This window comes from Rhinoraja longicauda, chromosome 1 (assembly GCF_053455715.1).
Source record: "Rhinoraja longicauda isolate Sanriku21f chromosome 1, sRhiLon1.1, whole genome shotgun sequence".
Taxonomy (NCBI): Eukaryota; Metazoa; Chordata; class Chondrichthyes; order Rajiformes; family Arhynchobatidae; genus Rhinoraja; species Rhinoraja longicauda.
In genome coordinates this window covers 43,057,305-43,075,382 of record NC_135953.1, presented here as the reverse complement: position 1 = coordinate 43,075,382, position 18,078 = coordinate 43,057,305, and the positions used below count along the sequence as shown (strand labels likewise).

Sequence of the window (18,078 nt, the reverse complement as noted above, 5' to 3'; positions counted from 1 at the left end):
TGGAAAACAATTATGTGTGAAACGTGATATGCCTAGTTTGACTGTGTGCACATTTATGCCATTCTTTCATGTAAATGGCTCAAATATCATAGTTATGAATACAATATATTTGAGTGAGTAAGATGAAACGAAGTAAAAGCATAGGATGACGTTTGTTTAGCAGGAATAAAGATCTCCATTGGGAAGTGAAACAGCAAATCAAGATTGTCAAGTCAAACACAGTTTTAGGGTTTTAGTCATAGTCATACAGCACATAAACAGTCCTTTTGGCCCAAGCTTGCCAAATGCCTCACCAACCCTTTCTATCATCACTTTAAGTGAATTATCTATCTATATCTAAAGGTCTATATTCTACAACATTATCCAGGGCCTACCATTTACTGCGCAAGTCCTGTCCCAGTTTAACTTACTGAAATGCAGCACTTTACACTTACCCACGTTGAATTCCAGCTGCCATTCCTTGGTTCCCTTTCCCCAGTTGATTTAGATCCTGTTGTAATATTAGATGACCACCTTCACTGTCCACCACATCACCAATACCAACTTTGGTATCATCAGCAAGCTTGCTCGCCATGAAAACAACATTGCTATCCAAATTGTTAATACAGACGACAAACAACAGTGGACTCAGCAGAAGTCTCTGGCAAAAAAAAAAATCCTAGACACGCATGTATTGCCCCATCCAAGCCCTTGGCACTATGTTACTCCCTGTCAATAGTAGGGAAGTTGAAATCACCTACTATTACAACATTATTATTATTGCAACTACCTGTGATCTAACTACATTTGCTGCTCTACTTCCTGCAAACTATTGTGGAGTCTGTAATGCGATCCCATCAAAGCAATGCCCCTTATTTCAAAGTGCCACCCATGAAGCCTAACTGGACTATCCTCCCAAAGTACTGCCATGTTGCTCTCCCCAATGAAAAACGCAACTTCAACTTCTTTCATCCCTGTCGTGTCTAGAAACTGGAACATTAAGCTGCCAGTCACTTGTTTTTTTTAATGCAGACTAACTCCATGCATTTTAAATTCTTTTGGCCTGTTTTGGTTTGTTGTTTATGTCTGAGAAAAGCACAAAAACTTGACTTGATTTTGCACCTGTATTTTCCTATTCCGATTTAACTTGAATCTCTTCAATTAAAAGTTGCATCAGACTGCATTGAATAACAGCATGAGACATTTGACTGTCAATTGCCCATTAAAGTATTTTTCATTTATCTGACATACCTCTGACATTTATTCAAATAAATTTCCAAAACTCTTACATAACACTAGGTAGTTGTAAATCTGCTGGAGATTTTGTGCATAAACCTTCCAGAGGAAAAAGAAATAGGAAAGGTGATTCAATACACATTCAGAAAAACAACCAAGAAGCTTGTTAAATATTTAAAGCAGGACATGCTTTATCATATCATATCATATATATACAGCCGGAAACAGGCCTTTTCGGCCCACCAAGTCCGTGCCGCCCAGCGACCCCCGTACATTAACACTATCCTACACCCACTAGGGACAATTTTTACATTTACCCAGCCAATTAACCTACATACCTGTACGTCTTTAGAATGAAGATAGACACAAAAAGCTGAAGTAACTCAGCAGGACAGGCAACATCTCTGGAGAAAAGGATTGGGTGACGTTTCGGGTCGAGACCCTTCTTCATTCAGTCCTAGTTACAAAAGCCGCATATTACAAATTTCTTGACATCAAGGAAAATGAATACATTATCCTAGAAATGACCTGGAATTTCTCCAAAAGGTGAGTACTTTGTTCAAAGTCTTTTGATGCCAGTAGGATCAGAAGGCCTGCTTGATTCCACAACTTTCTTGTCTACCGCAGGTATGTTCCCTCTCCCTCTGAACTTTGGCTGATGGTGTATAGTAACTAGTCAGTTTTGCTCCTTGTCCCTATAAGTGGATGGCGTTTGGTTGCTGTTTGACTCCTGCTCCTTGGCATGAAAACATTATTGCTCGTATAAGCGGCTTAACTTTTCTGGCTGCCGCACTGCTCTGTCAACATTATGCCCGTTCATTGTCCAGCCTGAAAGCCTTGACCCCAGGTATGCCAGAGGTTGCCATTTGAGAATGGAAACCAGTGCAACAGCCTGCAATTTCAGTCCCCTGAGGATATAGCAAAACAGTAACATCGACATTTTTTAAATATATGTATTATGAGTCCAACTGTTGTGCCTTGCAGAGATTTGTAAGCAAATAAAAAATGCAAATAAAATACAACTTGGGAAAATATACTAGCATTTATTAACGGCATAATTTTTCGGTGATTGTTACATAACCCCTAAGCATTTTTTCTGTATGCAAGATGATCAAAAAATGGGAGAAATATTTTGTATGTCATTTTCCAAGAAAAATCACTCTAGAAACAACAATATCAATTGCAGAAAAAAATCCTCTTGCAGCAACATAACCTCCAACTTGCTCATGTAATTTTGTGTTATCCGCTAAATGCGTTAACATTTTATTTTGCATTGGATGCTATCATTACTTAATGAGTGAAAATCTATTAATTTAACAGGCGAAGATGGATGAGCTTCAGCTCTTCAGAGGAGATACAGTGCTGCTAAAAGGAAAAAAGAGAAGAGAGACGGTTTGTATTGTTCTATCCGATGATACGTGCTCGGATGAAAAGGTTCGCATGAACAGGGTTGTGCGCAACAACTTGAGAGTTAGACTGGGTGACATTGTGAGGTAAGTTTGTATTAGAGAAGGGTGAAGCGCAACTTAGTGTGATAAGTCTGCCGACAAGTGAGATGCCTTTGTCCTTGGGCATGCTGACCTCTACTGTGCTGAGGTCAGATGCCAGATCTCACCACATCATACCTACCCCTTGACCATGACCCCACAGACAAACACCAGACCATCATCTCCCAGACTGCCTCTGATTTCATCACCTCTTGCAATCTGCCGTTCCCAGACCTGCACTGCCCACTTCTACCTCCTCCCCAAAATCCACAGAGAACTGCCCTGGCAGACCCAAGGTCTCTGCCTGCTCCTGCTCCACTGAACTCATTTCCACATATCTTGATTCTCTTCTCCCCCGCCGCCCCCCCCCCCCCCCCATGTCTAATCCCTATCAACCTACATCCAAGATGCCTCGATTCTTTGATAGCTTTCAGTTTTTAGGCCCCCGTTACTCTCTTTATTGTGGAGGTCCAATCCCGTTACACCTCTATTTGCCACCAGGAAGGTACCAAGCCCCACCATTTCTTCCTTGAACAGAGACCCAACCAATTTCCCTCCACTAACACACTCCTGTACATGTTGGAACTTGTCCTCGCCCTCAATAACTTCTCTTTCAACTTCTCACTTTCTCCAAGCTAAAGGTATAACCAAGGGCACTCGCATTATCCCCAGCTATGCCTGTCTTTTTGTTGGTTAGGTCGAACAGTCCTTGTTCCAGGTGTACTCGGGCCCTATCCCCAACTCTCTTTTCTGCTACATCGACTACTGCAATGGGACTGCCTCTTGCACCTGTACAGACCATTAACTTCACCACTAATTTCCACTGTGCCCTCAAATTCACCTGAACGATCTGACACCTCTCTGCCCTTTCTTGATCTCTGTCTCCATCGTGGGAGACACTATTGACTGACATCCACTAGAAACCTACCAACTTCCACAGTTATCTTGACTACACTTTCTCCCACCAGGCTTCTTGCAAAAATACTATCCCTTGTAATTCCTCTGTCTGCCGCATCTGCTCCCAAATTACGGATTTCCATGCGAGGACATCTGAGATATCCTCATTCTCTAGTGCATGTGCTTTCCCCCCGACTGTCATAGATGGAACCCCCGGATGCAACGAGTTCCACTTTGCCAAACACTTACGCTAGGTCTGCCATGGCCTACTGGATCTCCTGGTTGCTCATTACATTTACTCCCCTTCCCATTCATTCCCACACTGACCTTTCTGTCCTGGGCCTAATCCGTTGCCAGAGTGAGGCTACACGCAAATTGGTGGAACTGCACCTCATCTTTTGCTTGGGTAGCTCACAACCCATTGATAAATTCTCTAATTTTAAGTAACTTTTACGAATACGCCCTCTCTGCAGTTCATTTTTATTACAACTTAGTGTGACTAGATATTTTTTGAAACCTTTTCACTCTTATTCTTCAGCATTCAACCATGCCCGGATGTAAAGTATGGGAAACGAATCCACGTACTTCCCATTGATGACACGGTTGAGGGGATTACTGGAAACCTATTTGAGGTCTATCTCAAACCATATTTCCTGGAAGCTTATAGACCAATAAGGAGAGGTAAACACTTGGTCTGCTTGAAAATATTTTCTGAAACATTTAATTTCTCCACATAATTTGTCCTATCTTATTGACTTCTTGCCATTTTGATAGCAAAGTGAAAAGATGCAAACAAAATCAGAATTTTTTTTGAAATGTTCTATAAATATATTCCATAGGTTTGCAGAACATAACGATGACAACTAATTTGCCTGTATTTATTTTAAAGGTGATATTTTCTTGGTTCGTGGTGGAATGCGTGCTGTGGAATTCAAAGTAGTGGAAACGGATCCAAACCCATACTGTATAGTTGCTCCAGACACTGTCATTCACTGTGAGGGTGAACCCATCAAGAGAGAGGTACACGCAAGATCTGATTGGGATTGGGCATTGTAACATTCTGTACACTTGGGAAGTTTTCCTGTGTAGAAGATTGAGGTGCCTTGGTACTGATCAGCAAACCTTCTCAGCTGATGGGTAAATTACTGCAGCTGCGTAGTAATTGTCAGTTTTGAATGCTGATGTTTCAGGACATGCAAATTGACTTTTTTATTTTAACCTCTTTAAAGTTTTATTTGAGTAAACAAAGAACTGAGGTTTTTCTAAAGACTGGAATGAAGTCTTAAAAAATAGGAAAACATAATTTGCATTTGTTTTTAACTATATGATTGATGATTGTTCTCATTTTTAGTTTAGTTTAGAGATACAGCACAAAAATAGGCTCTTCAGTTCACCGAACAGCTATCCCTGCACATTTACACTATCCTACACGCGCTAGGGACAATTTACACGTACACCAATCCAATTAACCTATATACCTGTACGTCTTTGGAGCGTGGGAGGAAACCCACACAGTCACGGGGACAACGTACAAACTCCGTACAGACAGCCCCCTTAGTCAGGATAGAACCCAGGTCTGCGGCGCTGCAAATGCTGTAAGGCAGCAACTCTACCACTGCGCCTCTGTCCTCATTGTGCTGTGTAATGATGCATCATTTAAATGTTCTGAAATGTTCAAAGAATATTATGTTATTTTAACTTTGCAAGTCACAGGATTTCACACAGAAACCTAGTGACAGTTCACATCAATGAAAATTTATTTGACGAGGTTTAACTAAAAAATGCAATTGTTTTTGGTTCCATTTTAAGGATGAGGAAGAATCTTTGAATGAAGTTGGTTATGATGATATCGGTGGATGTAGAAAGCAGCTTGCTCAGATCAAAGAGATGGTGGAACTGCCTCTTCGGCATCCTGCTCTGTTCAAAGCTATTGGTGTCAAGGTAAGATAAATATTATTTTTGTTAAAATTATTTTTTGGACATTTAAAATGTGCTTCAGAAGTTTATGTTTAATTTGCTTTGAATTCAATTCCATCCCCATTAGAGTATAAAGTATTATCCAGAGATAAAAAAATCTTCATTTGTAAATACATAATTCAATGTTCAAATTCCAAAGAACCTACATTTAAGTTATGAACCCTTTTGGTCTTTTTTTTGTTGTCATATCAGATGGGGAGTTGAAACCTCTAACTGATTTAAGTTGTCTATTCTCGATTAGACATTAAATGCTTTTTACTTGTTTAAATTATTTGCATTTTACCAATACTGAAGCTGGTCAATCCCCAGGGCAAAGCAGTCTGATTGATCGACAGCTTGTTTGCCAAATTAAAATATGCACTTTCACCACTGTTATTAGTTTTGGGGTGCATTGCAGGAATTCTCCTGCATTACCTTAGCAGTGCCTTCTGAATCCATAAAATTAAAGGCAAACTGTATGTCACTTCATTATATTCATGTCTCACACCATCCTGACATGGATGTACTGTCCAAATGTCAAAAATTGTGGAGCTCCATACTTGCCATCGTAGCACTTTCACAATATGCATGATAATGGTTCACAATGCCCTTTTATAGCCTGCCTTGATAGATGGGCAATTAATGCTTGGCTTGCCTTTTTGGGCTCCATGTGAAAACATAAAGTCTGTTCTGTTTGGCTAATCCATTCTTGCTCTCACATTTTTCAATTTCTCCTCATAATGTAACCAGTTGATACCTTAAATGTCTAACTTTTTGACATGAATATGTTCAATGTCCTTCACGCCCTAAAAATGATGGAACAGATGAATAGAATAATCAATAAAGAATTTGATATGCTTGTCTTCATAAGCCAAGGCATTGAATATAAACGTTGAGACATGTTGCAGACATATAAAATGTTGGTTTAATTGCACTTGGAGTATTTTATACGGTTCTGGTCACTGCACTACAGGAAGGATTTGGTATCAATAGAGTACAGAAGAGATTCACCAGAATATTGCTTTTAACGGAGTCTCAAATTATAAGGAGAGATTGGCTAGGCTGGGATAATCTCACTGGGGCATAGGGGACTGCATGGGTGATGTTGCAGAGGTATACAAAATTATGAGGAACACAGAATGGATATCAACATTTTTCAAATCAAGTACTACAGGGTGTAGTTTCAAGGTGATGGAGAAATTTGAGGGGCAAGTTTATCCATTAGGTGGATAAACTTTTCATTTCCAACTGCCGGCGTGACATTAACCGCTTCAAATTCTCCACTCCCCTGACTCACTCTAACCTCTCTCCTCCTGAACGTACAGCCCTCCACTCACTCTGCAACGACTCCAACTTAGTCATCAAACCCACTGACAAGGGAGGTGCCGTGGTAGTCTGGCGTGCTGACCTCTACCGGACCGAGGCCAGACGACAACTCTCAGACACCTACTTATCCTTGGACTATGACCCCCACCGAAGAGCACCAGACCGTAATCGCCAACACTATCACTGATCTCACCAATTCCGGCGCTCTGCCCGCTAATACCTCCAACCTTATCGTTCTCCAGCCCCGCACGGCCCGATTTTACCTTCTCCCTAAAATCCACAAACAGATGTCCCACCGAATTAATTTCCACCTACCTCGACTCCATCCTATCCCCCCTGGTCAAATCCCTCCCCACCTATGTCCAAGACACCTCACATGCTCTCCGTCTTCTTAATAACTTCCGGTTTCCAGGCCCCCACTCCCTCATCTTTACCATGGATGTCCAGTCACTCTACACCTTCATCCCCCACAAGGATGGTCTTGAAGCCCTCCGTTTCATCCTCGACTGTTGAACCAGCCAATTCCCATCTACTAACACTCTCCTCCGCCTAGCAGAGCTGGTTCTTACTCTCAACAACTTCGCCTTTGACTCCTCCCACTTCCTCCAAACCCGAGGCCTAGCTATGGGCACTCGCATGGGCCCTAGCTACGCCTGCCTCTTTGTCGGGTATGTCGAACAGTCCCTGTTCCAGACATACACTGGCCCCATCCCCGAACTCTGCCTCCGCTACATTGACGACTGCATTGGTGCTACCTCTTGTACCCATGCAGAACTCACTGACTTCATACATTTCACCACTAATTTCCATCCTGCTCTTAAAAATACTTGGACCATCTCCCAGCCGTTTCTGGATCTCACCATCTCCATCACAGGAGACAGACGAGTGACCGACATCTACTACAAACCCACTGACTCCCACAGCTATCTGGACAACACTTCTTCCCACCCTGTCTCCTGCAAAAAGTCTATTCCCTACTCCCAATTCCTCCGTCTACACCGCATCTGCGCCCAGCATGAGGTGTTTCACGCTAGGACATCAGAGATGTCCTCATTCTTTAGGAAACGGGGCTTCCCCTCTTCCATTATAGATGAGGCTCTCACTAGGGCCTCTATATCCCGCAGCTCTGCTCTTGCTCCCCCTCCCCCCATTCGTAACAAGGACAGAGTCCTTTTTGTCCTCATCTTCCAACCCATCAGCCAGCGTATCCAACAAATTATCCTCCAACATTTCCGTCACCTCCAACGGGATCTCACTACTGGCCACATCTTCCCATCTCCTCCCCTTTCTGCTTTTCGCAGAGACTGTTCCCTCCGTAGCTCCCTGGTCCACTTGTCCCTTCCTACCCAGGCACTTTCCACAGCAACTGCAGGAGATGCAACACCTGTCCCTTTACCTCCCCCCTCGACTCCATCCAAGGACCCTAACAGTCTTTCCAGGTGAGGCAGAGGTTCACTTGCACCTCCTCCAACCTCATCTATTGTATCCGCTGTTCCAGATGTCAACTTCTCTACATCGGCGAGACCAAACGCAGACATCAGTCTGAAGAAGGGTCTCGACCTGAAACCTCACCCATTCCTTCTCTCCAGAGATATTGCCTGACCCGCTGAGTTACTCGAGCATTTTGTGATATCCACTAGGTGGTGCTCATCGAAGCCCTCGACTAGTGGAAAACATCCTCTTTACAGTGGCACTGAGTGGCATGGTGGAGTGGCTAGTAGAGTTGCCGTCTCACAGCGCTAGAAACCTGGCTTCGGTCCTGTCCTTGGGTGCTGACCATGTAGAGTTTGCACATTCTCCCTGTGATTCTCTCAATGATTTCCTTCAGATTTCCTCTCGCATCCCAAAGACTTTGGCTTCTGTAATTTGCCCATGATGTGTTGGAGTGGATGCAACCTGTTAATCCTCCTTTGAATTTTGTGCTTCATTTAGGTTGTTCTCCCTTTATGCATTTGGTGAGTACAGGCTCAACTGTACTTTGTAAATCCTCAGTCTTGGGAATGAACTTTCAGCGCTTCCTCCAATGCAAGTACCTCCTTTCTTAAACATGGAACCAAAATTCTATTCAGTGGAGCAGGGATGGCTTCACCTGCACCCTGTAATACTACAATAATTACACAAGAAAAAAGGCTTGCATTGGTTACTTCCTGTTACATAGCAACAGAGAAAATAGGTGCAGGGATCGGCCCTTCGAGCCCATCCAAAATCAGTTCCCCGTTCCTGCTTTCTCCCCATATCCCTTGATTCCGTTAGCCCTAAGAGATATATTTAACTCTTGAAAACATTCAGTGAATTGGCCTCCACTGCCTTCTGTGCCAGAGAATTCCACAGATTCACAACTCTGTGGGTGAAAACCACGTTGGGATGTTCTGTTAGTAATTAGTAAGGATGTGATTAGTACACAACTGAAGTATTATATTCTCAACTTATTCCCTTTTCTCAATGTAGCCTCCACGAGGTATTCTATTGTATGGCCCCCCTGGAACTGGCAAGACCCTTATTGCTCGTGCAGTTGCAAATGAAACTGGCGCATTTTTCTTCCTCATTAATGGTAAGTTCCTGCTGTATTATCAAATAATTGCTATATGTCTGTGGCTTGAAAGGCACAAAGAGTATGCATCTTATGAAACTTGATGTTTTTTTGTAAGAGTTTGGTACTAGTGTATTTAAATTTACATGAATGTCGTTTGTTTGATGTCACTGATTTGGACAATGAAAATGTGCACAAGAAAGCATATCACTTTATAATAAATATATGAAAATCATAAATAAATCTGTCTGTCTTTTGGTTAAGATTGTGTGGATGTTTCATACATGTCAGGAAGTGAGGGTCAGAGGAATAATGGCAAGAAACAAAGATTGTTCTCTTTCCTGAATTGAAATATTGCTTGTGGTTTTAAATAACTTCAAGCAAATATTTGTAGATCATTTTCTTTTTTTAAATATATATGTCTGTGCTTATTTATTGTGCAGCACATATTTTTCAGCAATAGTGAGATTAAAGTGCATTGCAAATTTTTCAGTTTAATGCATTGGCTTGAGATTTGAGAATTTTCGCAATGGTTTCTTTGTTGTCACATGTCTGGATACAGTGAAATACACTTTTTGCATACAGCTCAGCAAAACTATCACCGTATATAAGCACTATCACCCCGGTCAGTACAGAATGTGCAGAACAGCCTACTGAGTCCTTATGCAAGAGGTGCCATTTTACAGTCCCAGCTGCAGCTGGCCGCAAAGGCCTACTGCAGCCACCGCCTCTGTTTCCGTCATCCGATGTCCCTCTCCTCATCTGGCCCTCTTCATCCCTTGTTCCCCGGGGGGCACCTCCCGCTCCTGACCTCGAGGGTGTGGAATGTAAGATTTTTTCTTCCCCTCCCCCCTTTCTTTTTACCGGGGCCTGTGTCCAGTGTCCACCTCCTTCCACCACCTCTCCGATTTCCGATCCACGAGGTGAACGGGGCCGGGCTCGGTAGCCTTCCCTCTCCGGGCCTGTGGCTGGAATACAGCCGCGGCTCACTATGCCACGGGGCCGAGCCCCAGGCTGCTGCAGGGCCTCTAGCAGCCCCCTCCACCGTCAAGGCCCCACACTATCTCCTGTTGCCGGTCCGCTTACCGGCCCTCTGTCCGACTCCCTCCCCTCCGGTCCCTGGGGTGAGCAGAGGCCAGGCTCAGCAGCAACCTCTCCATACTGGTTGTCATTACCTTGGCAGCAAGCCAAACCTGTTGATGGCCATGGTCCGTCAGGAGCAACCTTCTACCACGTGGCCCGTGGAGTGACCATCTAGTAATTTGTATTAAATATTACAAACTACCCGAGTGAGCATTTTCGAGCCAAAGCTGAATTGTGATGTATTTGATCAACTTGCTGATGTAACTAGGAAAATTGACAGGTGGATGTGGTGTACCTCGACTTTTAGAAAGCCTTCGACAAGGTCCCACATAGGAGATTGGTGGGCAAAATTAGAGCACATGGTATTGGAGGTAGGGTACTGACATGGATAGAAAGTTGGTTGACAGACAGAAAGCAAAGAGTGGGGATAAATGTGTCCCTTTCAGAATGGCAGGCAGTGACTAGTGGGGTACCGCAAGGCTCGGTGTTGGGACCGCAGCTATTTACAATATACATCAATGACTTGGATGAAGGGATTAAGAGTACCATTAGCAAATTTGCTGATGATACAAAGCTAGGTGGCAGTGTGAACAGTGAGGAAGATGCTATGAGGTTGCAGGGTGACTTGGACAGGTTGTGTGAGTGGGTGGATGCATGGCAGATGCAGTTTAATGTAGATAAGTGTGAGGTTATCCACTTTGGTGGTAAGAATAGGAAGGCAGATTATTATTTGAATGGTGTCAAGTTAGGAAAAGGGGACGTACAACGTGATCTGGGTGTCTTAATGCATCAGTCACTGAAAGGAAGCATGCAGGTACAGCAGGCAGTGAAGAAAGCCAATGGAATGTTGGCCTTCATAACAAGAGGAGTTAAGTATAGGAGCAAAGAGGTCCTTCTGCAGTTGTACAGGGCCCTAGTGAGACCGCACCTGGAGTACTGTGTGCAGTTTTGGTCTCCAAATTTGAGGAAGGATATTCTTGCTATTGAGGGCGTGCAGCGTAGGTTTACTAGGTTAATTCCCAGAATGTCTGGACTGTCATATGTTGAAAGACTGGAGCGACTAGGTTTGTATACACTGGAATTTAGAAGGATGAGAGGAGATCTTATCGAAACGTATAAGATTATTAAGGGGTTGGACATGTTAGAGGCAGGAAACATGTTCCCAATGTTGGGGGAGTCCAGAACCAGGGGCCACAGTTTAAGAATAAGGGGTAGGCCATTTAGAACAGAGATGAGGAAAAAAATTTTTAGTCAGAGAGTTGTGAATCTGTGGAATTCTCTGCCTCAGAGGGCAGTGGAGGCCAATTCTCTGAATACATTCAAGAGAGAACTAGATGGAGCTCTTAAGGATAGCGGAGTCAGGGGGTATGGGGAGAAAGCAGGAACGGGGTACTGATTGAGAATGATCAGCCATGATCACATTGCATGGCGGTGCTGGCTCGAAGGGCCGATTGTCCTACTCCTGCACCTATTGTCTATTGAACTAGAACTAATATCTGCTGGGTCATAATTCATGGGGAATGAGGTATATCATGTAATGATCTATTCTGCTATCCTTGTTTCTAAAGAACCAAGTTCTTGCCCATTCACTCAACCTTTCCCCTTACTCTTTATTTTACACTGTTTAAGCATCCTGTCATGTGTCTTGCACCATATCAATGGCGCATATCCAGTTTGGGGAGTTCAACTAATTACAATATATCTATCTAGAAAAGCATTCTCATGGGCTGATAATGGCCTGTGTGAAAAACTGGAGAAAGGTCATTTTTTAAAACATATTGATTAGTTTGCCAAAGGAGCAGTAGATTAATTCTGAATTAGCCTGCATTAATTATACCTGATTACTTTGTGTTGTCTCAATAACCATTTACTCATGAACTGTCAATCTCCAGCTGAGTTGTGGTGTGAGGATACTGTTGTTCCAAATTTGTATATTACTCTCAACAGCATCAATTCTGAGCATTTTGTGGTGACGATCTGTTTTTTAGGTAACAATATCTAATGTAAATGCAGGTAGCGGTGAGGGTATGGGTGGAGGATGACATACTTTACCAGATGATTAATCCCATTATTGTAGAATGCTTGACTCTATTTGGTTTCACAGCAGTTCCCTTTTGTGTGACAACTGTCATAAATTTCCTGAACTTTTGGATGGCAGGAGTTTTATCAGGAGGACCTTCCTCTGTGGATGTTTTGGGCAATATCATCTCAGTTACCGACCTTATAGTCAGCAGGTCAGTTTGTTGAACCTATATGGAGTCTTGTTGGCGATGCAACATTTTAGTTCATGTCCAAATTGAGCAAGTTTGTAAATGCATTCAAATTGTGACTTGCATAGAAATTGAGCATTACATCAGTGCTCCTGAAGTAAATTGGAGGTAAATCATGTAGATTCCTTCTTTGAAATAAGAGTGTGTGTGTTTATTGTGCGATCTGGCTTTGATACAGGCTTTCACAGCTTGCTGATCGTCTGGAGTCATGCACAGACATTTTAAGCAAAGTGTTTAATTGTTGCTAGCACTATTTGATTCATAGCACGATTCATAGCATGTATGAATTATTACCATTGAAAGATGGGTCTGGAGGAAAAAACCTAGTATGGGTCAAGAAGAACCTCCTTTTTTGGACTTGGCAACAGAGTGACCTTTCGTAACTGGCTTTCCCTTTTGTTTGTGAAAGAATGTTTTGAATTGCATAACAAAGATGATGCTGAAAATAGTTGTTTTATCCATGGGATGTTAATTATAGGGTGGTACTGTGCTCTTTTGTATGAAAAAATATTTATTTGATATACAGAAATTAGTGTTTGATCTTGGTATAACCAGGCTTTTTAAGCGAATCGCGTGGTATTCGTTGTACGATTTCTTTTTAGAAACAATCTTATAAACAATTAAAATAATGTCCTAATCTTCCATCTACTTCCCAGCGAAAAGTTGAAATACGTATTCATAATTTATAGGTACAGTGCAATAGAATTATATAGCACAGAAATGCCCTTCGGCCCAACTTGCCCATGCCAACCAAGATGCCCTATTTATATTTGTCCCACCTGCCCACGTTTGGCCCATATCCCTCTAAACCTTCCCTATCCATGTTCCTGTCTAAGTGTCTTAAATGTTGTTACAGGACCTTTTTCAACTACCTACCCTATACACACCACCCTCTGTGTGCAAAATTTACCCTCGGGTTCCTATTAAACCTTTACCCTCTCACCCTTAAACCAATGACCCCTGGTTCTTGATTCCCCAACTCTGGGTAAAACGCTCTTACCCTATCCTGTTCCTGATCTAATGCATCTCCATAAGATTACCCCTCGTCCTCCTTTGCTCCAGGGAATAAAGTCCTAGCCTGCACAACCTCTTCCTATAGCTCAGGCCTTCAATTCCTGGCAACATCCTCGCAAATCATTCCTGCACTCTTTTTTAGCTTAACAACATCCTTCCTATTGCAGGGTGCAAACTGAAAACACACACCAAAATAGGCTCACCTGCACCTTGTACATCTGTAACATAACGTCCCAATTTCTTTACTCACCATGACTGATGAAAGCCAATGTACTGAAAGCCTTCACCGTCCTTTCTACCCATGACACGACTTTCAAGGTAGACTGAAGAAGGGTCTCGACCCGAAACATCACCCATTCCTTCTCTCCAGAGATGCTGACTGTCCCGCTGAGTTACTCCAGCTTTTTGTGTCTATCACTACGTTCAAGGAACTGTGTACCTGCACTCCTAAATCCCTATGCCATGCCATTCACTGAAGGTCTTGTCCTTGTTTGACTTCCCAAAATGTAACACCTCGCCTCTATCTCTATTAAACCCCCATTAACCATTCCTCAGGCCACTTGCCCATCTAATCAAGATCCTTCTGTAATATTTCACTAATAAAGGGAAGGGTAACTAATTTTATATTTCAAGAGTCAAGAGTGTTTTAGTGTCGTATGTCCCAAAACGGAACAATGAAATTCTTACTTGCAGCAGCACAACAGATATGTAAACATAGTAGACACAAAAAGCTGGAGTAACTCAGCAGGACAGGCAGCATCTCTGGAGAGAAGGAATGGGTGACGTTTCGGGTTGAGACCCTTCTTCAGACTGCTTAGGGATAAGGGAAACGAGAGATATAGACGGTGATGTGGAGAGATAAAGAACAATGAATGAAAGGTATGCAAAACAGTAACGATAATAAGGGAAACAGGCCATTGTTAGCTGTTTGTAGGGTGAAGAGAAGCTAGTGCGACGGGTGGGGGAAGGATACAGAGAGAGGGAATGCCGGGGCTACCTGAAGTGAGAGAAATCAATATTTGCAGTTCCTCCAATTTGTGTTTAGCCTCATTCTGATAATGGAGGAGACCTCGGACAGAAAGGTCTGTGTAGGAATGGGAAGGAGAATTAAAGTGTCCAGCAACCAGGAGATCAGGTAGTTTCAGGCGGGTGTTTCAGGTTGTTTCAGAGTGAAGGTGTTCCGCGAAACAATCGCCCAGTCTACGTTTGGTCTCGCTGCTGTATCAGAGTCCACAACATGAACAACGGATATAGTAGATGAGGTTGGAGAAGGTGCAAAACATAGTACTCTGTAAAACCAATAATAAACACACAAAAAAGAGAGTTCAGTACATATATAAAACAAAGACGGCCTCCAGTTCAGAAAACAACCTTCCACCATCACCCTCTGCTTCATTTCTTGAAGGCTGTGATGATAAGTTGTTGATGATGGTGTGTGCGAGTAAGATGATGAATAAAAGGTTGTGAGGCTATGAACAGCAGGTTAAGCAGTGCCTGGAGAAACAGAAACTCGTTTATTCTGTGAGAAGATTTGTGTTGTTACAACAGAGAATGTAGTTCGTATATACTCTTCTAATTGGTAATTCCTGTTTTTTAAAATTGGGCAATAATGTTAAAAATTTGTCTAATGTAAGATTTGGCGTTCTTTGTAAATATACATATTTAACTGTTAAATGGTGCCTAGATCAGTGAAAATAGGACATAAGTGAACCACTTTTAATTATACACTAAACGACCCATGGACCCATTGGGTCCAAAAGTGCCTGGACAATTGGTTGGGTAGAAAGCAGCCAAAACGGTACACGATAATTCTTGTTGCGTCTCTTGTTTCCTTCTGCTCCTTGGTGTTTCTCGATGTCTCTTTGTGTCGTTCCTTGACTATCCTGCAACTCGTTTGCTCCCTCTTCCTGGAATGATGTAAAAAAGAGACAGATAGTTATCAGGATGTAGATATTTATAAACTTCTAAACACAATTTTATTTATTAATGAACACGGAAGTATTAGATCAAAATGGCGATGTTTATTTTATGATTAAAAATAAATCTTATTGTGTATATATATATATGTATGTTCCCGAAATACAGCCAAAACGGTACATGATAGCGCAACAATCTGAAGGAAAGTTGATACTGCACACCACAGGGTGCCATCGCGGCAGCCAGCAGCAGGAGAGTGACTGCAAGGCGCTGCCCCATCTTCGTCCTGCGGCGGCCATCTTCTTTGACCTTCGCTTTGCCGCTGCGCTGCACCACGGGAGGAAGGTCAGGCGTGGGACACGCCGGGATGGGCGCCAGTCCGCCCGGCACTGCTGCGCAGGCGTGCCGTCGCCGGGCACGGCAACCCTCCCCAACTGCGCATGCGCCGCTGCTGGGCCCGGCAAGTCAGAGCGCATTTATTAAGGTTTATAAAGTGAATTACTTTTAAAATATAACAAAACCTGATACTGCACACCGCAGGTGAATGGTGAGTAAGGTGCCCCTAAAATTGTTGCACTATCGTGTACCTTTTTGGCTGTATTTCGGGCATATATATATATATATATATATGTATGCATATATATATATATAGATATATATATAGATATATATATATAGAGATAGAGATAGAGAGAGAGAGAGAGAGAGAGAGAGAGAGAGAGAGAGAGAGAGAGAGAGAGAGAGAGAGAGAGAGAGAGAGAGAGAGAGAGAGAACACCCTTAGTAATGTTACATAATTTCATCTTCACACAAAAAATGGCTACCAAGTTGGTAATTAATTTTAGATGCTGTATCGTTAGGAATTAAGTTTACTGAATGTTTTCTTCCAGGGCCTGAGATTATGAGCAAACTTGCAGGAGAATCTGAGAGCAATCTGAGAAAAGCATTTGAAGAAGCTGAGAAAAATGCTCCTGCTATAATTTTTATTGATGAACTAGATGCTATTGCTCCAAAGAGAGAGAAGGTATGATCTGAATGTACTTCTAGTATTATTAGCTGTGACTAAAATTTGAGGATAGTATGAGTAACACATTTGGGCCAGTCTTAGTTAGGCGTGTGACCAAAAATGTGAAAAATTGTGGAATACATCTCTTCTAATTCTGAAAGCATTACAGGTATATTGTTTTGTACTGTATATACACCGATCAACCAAAACATTATGACCACTGACAGACGGAGTGAATAACATTGATTATCTTGTTACAATGGCATCTGTCAAGGGGTGGGATATATTAGGCAGCAAGTGAACAGTCAATTCTTGAAGTTGATGTGTTGGATGCAGGAGAAAAGGGCAGGAGTAAAGACCTGAGTGACTTTGACAAGGGCCAAATTGTCATGGCAGATGACTGGGTCAGAGCATCTCTGAAACAGGAAGGCTTGAGGGGTGCTCCCGGTCAGCAGTGGTGAGTACCTACCGACAGTGATCCGAGGAGGGACAAACCACAAATCGACGACAGGGTGTTGGGCGCCCAAGACTCATCGATGCGCGAGGGCAACAAAGGCTATCCCGCCTGGTCCGAACCGACAGAAGGTCTATTGTGGCACAAGTCACAGAAAATTTTAATGGTGGTCACGGGAGGAATGTGTCACAATACACTGCATCGTACCCTGCTGCGTATGGGCTGCACACGGAGGACCAACAGCATATTAGGCAGGTGTTCATAATGTTTTGGCTCATCAAGTCATAATATTTTGACTTGTATATGTCAAAGTTTATCAAATGAAATAGATGATTAGATCTGATATTGATGTATGTTATGGTATAGGTATTGATTGGGATGCAAGAGGCCCTACCCTACAGTTGCAGTTACAGTACTTTTTATATTTGCATTAAGGGCAGGTGATAACTTTGTTATCATGTCAGCTGAAAGATAAAATCTTCAGACGTCTTGTACTTGAACTTTTGGTTCTCCAGTGAGTACCTACACTAAGTTAAGGATGTCAATATAGTTAAATATTTGGTTTCTTTCCTGGGGGAGCGGAGACTTGGTATAATTACATGTGTCATTTTAATTGCCACTTTTCTCCTCATCAACGTTTCCAGTCAAAACCTTAACACAAGTCGTCAACACAATCTCCCAAAACAGCACTCTCAAATGGCTTCTCTGTTCGTGCCTGCTTTCCTTTTATATACCACTAGAAGTAGTTACTGTGGGACACTAAAGGCTACTTTTCGAACCTTCTGCGTGCTCCTCCTCTTCACTGCTCACTTGACAGTGAAATACAAGGACAGGTGCTAATTAGCAGAAAGTTGCATAAATTGTAGTGCAAAAGAATTCTGATGTGCAGTAACGGAATAACCGTGAGACAGTTAAGAGAAAGAG

The 18,078-nt window shown here is 42.6% G+C and overlaps 1 protein-coding gene across 1 annotated transcript in view; it reads left to right on the top strand.

Moving 5' to 3' along the window:
* vcp (valosin containing protein) overlaps window positions 1–18,078 on the top strand; it is a 46,156-nt gene that overhangs the window by 14,572 nt on the left and 13,506 nt on the right. Inside the window, exons 3-8 of the mRNA XM_078396284.1 lie at window positions 2,536–2,708; window positions 4,138–4,280; window positions 4,489–4,619; window positions 5,409–5,540; window positions 9,330–9,432; window positions 16,585–16,718. Of these exons, the coding sequence (XP_078252410.1) occupies window positions 2,536–2,708; window positions 4,138–4,280; window positions 4,489–4,619; window positions 5,409–5,540; window positions 9,330–9,432; window positions 16,585–16,718 (816 nt within the window). The remainder of the gene's footprint in view (window positions 1–2,535; window positions 2,709–4,137; window positions 4,281–4,488; window positions 4,620–5,408; window positions 5,541–9,329; window positions 9,433–16,584; window positions 16,719–18,078) is intronic.